General features: G+C 37.4%; 1 protein-coding gene across 1 annotated transcript in view; it reads right to left on the reverse strand.

Annotated features, from left to right (window-relative positions):
• LOC106521948 (vesicle-fusing ATPase) overlaps positions 1-4,664 on the reverse strand; it is a gene marked incomplete in the record, with an annotated part of 27,609 nt that extends 22,945 nt beyond the window's left edge. The window contains 7 exon segments of the mRNA XM_014014727.1: positions 704-773; positions 874-984; positions 1,072-1,238; positions 2,684-2,723; positions 3,257-3,350; positions 3,578-3,663; positions 4,585-4,664. Coding sequence (XP_013870181.1) covers positions 704-773; positions 874-984; positions 1,072-1,238; positions 2,684-2,723; positions 3,257-3,350; positions 3,578-3,663; positions 4,585-4,596 — 580 coding nt within the window.
• Positions 4,665-5,118: the final 454 nt, after the last annotated feature.

The raw sequence follows: 5,118 nt of genomic DNA on the forward strand, positions 1-5,118 counted from the left end.
TATCTGAAAAAAATCTTAGAATACGAAAACATTGGTGAATGCCACAAATTCTCCTAAATCACTCGTACGCTCAACTTAAGAACAAATCTGTGCGTACCAACGGTTCTTGCATGAGGCCCAATGTTACCTAAAAATAAATAATAAATTGGGGTGGGTTATTTTTCAAAATCAACTTTTTTGAGCGTTATCTCACGTTATAATGRCATAACCTCATCAACACATGCCCAGAGTGTTGCTTTAACTCATTCAATGTTTGAGAAATCCTTGAATCTCCTGTGGCCATGTTGAGCTGCTTAAACACTTTCTCATACAAAGCTCCGCCTATTTATTCAAAGCTCCTCCCTGGAGCTCAGTCTGCAGCCGAGCTCCCGCGCCCAAAGCATTGTTTGAAAGTGTGCTGAAGTGGGATTGTCAGAAATGGTAGGAGGTTCTTAACGAGACAGAGGCCAATTTCAAGGTGTTTAGATAGACTATGATGAAAAGTCTAATTTATTTTTGATAAATACAGCTTTTCCATAACAGCTGAATGTAACAGCTACTTCGTACCTGGAAAACACACAACACCCCCACTTAAATGAAATATGTTGAGGTTTAAGGACTCAAATGTATTCTTGGAAATAAAGAGGTTTGCTTATCTGAGATGAGAAGTTTGTGTTTTTCCGTGTAAGTAAAAGAATAAACTGCTTCCGCAACAAGCACTCACCTGTCAATAAAATGGCTGAGTTGTCCGACTTCTCAAAAATCACCTGACTGTTGGCCAGCAACAAACCAACCTTTAAACAGATTATCACCAGTTTGAGACATTTCATTCAGGTTTCAGAGCAAAGCAGTGGGATTTACCGAGAGGGAATTCAAAGAAAACCCTTTAGGTACCTTCTTTCTGTAATCCTCAGACGCAGGTTTTCCCTTTAGGATGCTGGCATCCATCGTTTCAATATCTTTCACCACAACGTTGAAGAGCTTATCGATAAAACTAAACACCAGCTGCGACAACAAAGATAAAGATGGATTAGAATTTAAACAGGAACAAACTGGGACGTTGTTTGGACAGAATATTTAAGGGAGGAGAACCTGCTGTCCCACGGTGAAGGCCTGGTTGTTGAAGAGCTGCAGGAACTCTTTGGCCATCTTGTCGGAGTCGTAGGGGCTACTGTCCACAAACTTCTTCTGCAGGAAGTCGATTTCCACCGTCATGTTGCTGATGCAGCCTTTGGACTTGTCAAACTTGTAGTTTGTTACTGTGAGGCGGGAAACAGCAGGAGGAGAGTTTATAGTTCTTGTGTTGAAAAAATGATTTCATTGTATTTGTCGTTTATTTGTAGAGGTACAAGTACACTAAAACATWTATAGCCTAGTTTGCAATGCCAYCCCCTAGATGGGCTTTAAGCAACATGAAAATAAAGCCTCGTCGACATGATCCAGCKAGGAAGAATTTAGTCAACAGATCAAGGCCGTTGTAGGGGAGAGCCAGATTCTGTAATCAGTTGTTTTGGGAACAGAAAGAGTCAGACAGACGAGAACAATTTTCCATCTGCGTTAGTGTTCTGCTGGTGCATCTCAAGGTGGCGAATCCAATCAGGCAAATAGRGTGGACAAAATGCTTCAGTCTTGATCTAAAATGGTTCCAGTCTGAAATTTAATTTAGTGAAACCTTAAATTAAATAAATAAACAAACAAACAAAAAAAAAAACTCTAATCTCATGTGAACCTTATGACTGTCTAACTTTCAAGGTGGCAGAAAATAAGAAATAAACAGAAGCCAACAAAGCATCTTGTTTAAAACAGATGTGGAACCTAATCTGCAGCCGTTGTTTCACACATTTTAGGTAATAAATAAAGTATGTAGGTTTATACAAGTTTAACAAAAGTATTTTTTAAATTTAATCCAAAACTAAAAAAAGAGTCATGGCTCTTTTGTCTTTTGTCAAAGAACATTGAAAACAAGATGAAGCTTATTCTTTTTCTGAGGACCTGGACTAAATGTGCAGCCCTTCTTTTTTTTACTCCTGAGATGAGGACAGTCTGATAAAAGCCTGGATCAGGTCCAAACACCTCGGCCTCYGGGAGTTCAGGGAAAGTTTTGTCAAAGACGACTTTCTGGATGCTGGCCAGCCTCTGAGACAGATGTGCAGTGACACCCCCCACCCTCACCTGCAGGGTAAGTCACATTCCATGAAGCCCGTGTGTCACTTGACCCCACATCTGTTGGAAATCAGCTTTACATGATGCATCAGGAAGAGAAAGGTCTGCAGCCTTTAAAGTCAGGCTAATGTGAACTTATCAGATTCTTCCTAATCTGACAGGAGTTTTTAACTCTGAGGTGAAACCATCGAGTTATAGAAGACAGCAGGACCTGCACAAACTTGATGTAAAACTGATTTTCTGTATTATATATTAATTAGCTCCCAACTGCAACTCCTCAGACATTTGCTTATAAAATGTAAACTGTTTATTACACGTGTACCAGTTTTTATTCTGTGCTCAAGCATCTAGTTATTCAGTGGTAGGAGCAATTTACTTTGTAAGATTCAAAAGGAACTCCTACAGTTTAGTTTGCATATAAGAAATTTGTGTTTTAGCCACATTTTCAGCTACTTTTTAGGGACTGTGTTAAAAGATCACATACTGCCCTCTTGTGTCCAAAAAGTGAAGCTTCAACAAGTAAAAAATGCACTCAGCTTACCTTTAAAGTCATCTCCAAGCACAATGCCTGCCCATTTTCTCTGTAAAAAAAAAGGATTAAATAGTTCAAATAGTTGCTTTAGTTTTACTCGTTTTACTAATATAAAAACACAATTTGCTACAAAGAATTCAGAAATAAAAGGTAAAGATTGATTCACAAAACTACCAAACAGAAGACGACTGCACGTTTCACAACGCAGCTGGTCTTATTTCACAGAGTTCATTCATGWGTTAAGATTTTTTTTTTTACAAGCTGGTTTTGATAAAGAGGACTTTGTTGGTTAATTCTTGTAAAATAAGACCATCTTGAGGAAGTTACAGCAGTACCTGTGTCCTGAAGGAGAGCAGGCAGAGGGAAAATAAAGAGGGGTGAAAGAGCAGCAACAGACTGACAGATAAACAAATTATTCAAAAAGCTCACAGAAACAGGGGTTCGAGAACCAGAAAAGTCAACTTAATATCAGTGTTTTTGACTGCTTATTAGATAAAAAATTAAATGATTGAAAGGTTTTTAATAAATCTGTATTTCTAGCCTTTCTTTATGTCCTCGACAGCAAGAGTCAGACAAACGTACCTGCGGCAGGCTGAAAGCAATGCAGCCGACGTTCACTTCGGGATGCATCCTCACGGTGAACACGTACTCGTGTTTGTTGTAKACGCTGACGTGTCTGCGCAGAAAAGACATATTAAATTATTTCCAAAGAACAAGTGCACAACCAGCTTTAAATGACACGTTTTAATTCTGTAACTCTGCTGTGTTACATTAGAGTCACATGAAAAGGTTTGACACGAATCAAAATCAAGAAAAGCTTCTAARTCTTTTAAAGCCTGATGGCAAATTGGACCCGTTTTCCCTCTAAAGCGTCTGCGCTACGTCAGAAAATCTAAAGCTTACTGCTCCAGGTGTGGCTCCTTTTCATTAAGGACAACACAGTTGGTCAGAGACAGCTCTTCTGTTGGGCATCGAACCGCCTTCAACGTCTAAAACAGGAACAGAAAAAAAAAAGTTTGACTCCACTGAGGAAGAATGGACAGAACTGCACATTTTAAACAAATATTTTAACTTGTTGACTCTGCTGCCTTGTCTAAAAACCTTCAGGTATCATATTAGGCATAAAAGGTGGTTACTATCAGAAACACTTTTTCATTTGTTTTGAAGGAGACTCTACTTAAAGAACACTATGAATAAATAAAGCAACTACTATCCAGCCAGTCCACCTGCTAAGAATGACAACAAATTTAAAGTGCAACAAAAACACTCCTGAAGCTAAAAGAAACAGGTATCTAATGATGCAAATGTCAATCAAAATAACCAATTTAAATCATTATAATTACAAAGTTTAAATGTATGACTGAGCTGATGTGTTCTAGTCATTTCCATATTGGAACAGGAAATAAACTGTTTGTTTACACTGCAGAAGCTTAAAGTGAAAGTTTTACATTTTTCTTGTTAATTTTATGACTGTTTTTGTATACTTTTAGCCACTAAAATCATGTGACACTTCCTTTATTTTGGAACTTAAACTTCACCGGTGCTTCTTGTACAGTCATGATTAGCATTATGTATTCACTAAAATTCAACAACCACATATGGACGCCACAAGTTAGGCGCTTGTTTTTGTGTTTTTTTATACAAACAAACATTAAAGCTTCTAGAAATATTCATAGAACCAACATTAGTGACTGTTAGCAGCAGTGAATCCGGTCATGAGATTCGTCTTCCGGGCTGACAGCTAACTTTTGAATGACAAGACAATCTGCCACACAGGCACGTCAGGTGCTAGCTAACTGTAGGTGTAAAAAAAAAAAAGGTTTCCAGATTAAATGTCAGCTTTAATAGTCAGTATTTTCCTTCGCAGTGATTTTTTTTAGCTTTAATATTCATAACAAATGAAAACTCACCCGTGAGGCCATCTTTGTTGTATTCTTTAAACTCCAGTTCGAGGGAAACAGGACATCAGAGTTCCGCTGACAAAACGACGCAAATGATAGACGTACCAGGAGGCGGGGTTTGTGTACGTGGCCTTACGTAGCCACGCACGCTACGCAGAAGACGTAAACAGATGCGCTCTAAAAACTTCTCGAAGAGATTTTCTCTGGTTCCTTTTTAGAGTATTTTAGCTAAATTGGTAAAGTTGAATATAAAAATAAAGTTGATTAAAGCAATGTGAATAAAACTGCTCGTTTTATAATCATAAACCAAAAAGGCAAAAAATATGATTAAAAAATTATCTAACATAGTAATTAGCTGAAAAAACAAGATAAAAATATTTCGCTGAAAATTTTGTTTTCAACAGTGTTGCTTAGATATATTTGTAGTGCAGTATACATTCTAGATCAGCAATTTAAAACTTAAAATATTGCACAATACATTATGCTGTAAGTTTAATAGTTTTTAACGTTTTTAAGCAAATAAAAAAAGTTTATTTTGTTTTA

Source organism: Austrofundulus limnaeus, unplaced genomic scaffold, assembly GCF_001266775.1.
Source record: "Austrofundulus limnaeus strain Quisiro unplaced genomic scaffold, Austrofundulus_limnaeus-1.0 Scaffold119, whole genome shotgun sequence".
NCBI lineage: Eukaryota > Metazoa > Chordata > Actinopteri > Cyprinodontiformes > Rivulidae > Austrofundulus > Austrofundulus limnaeus.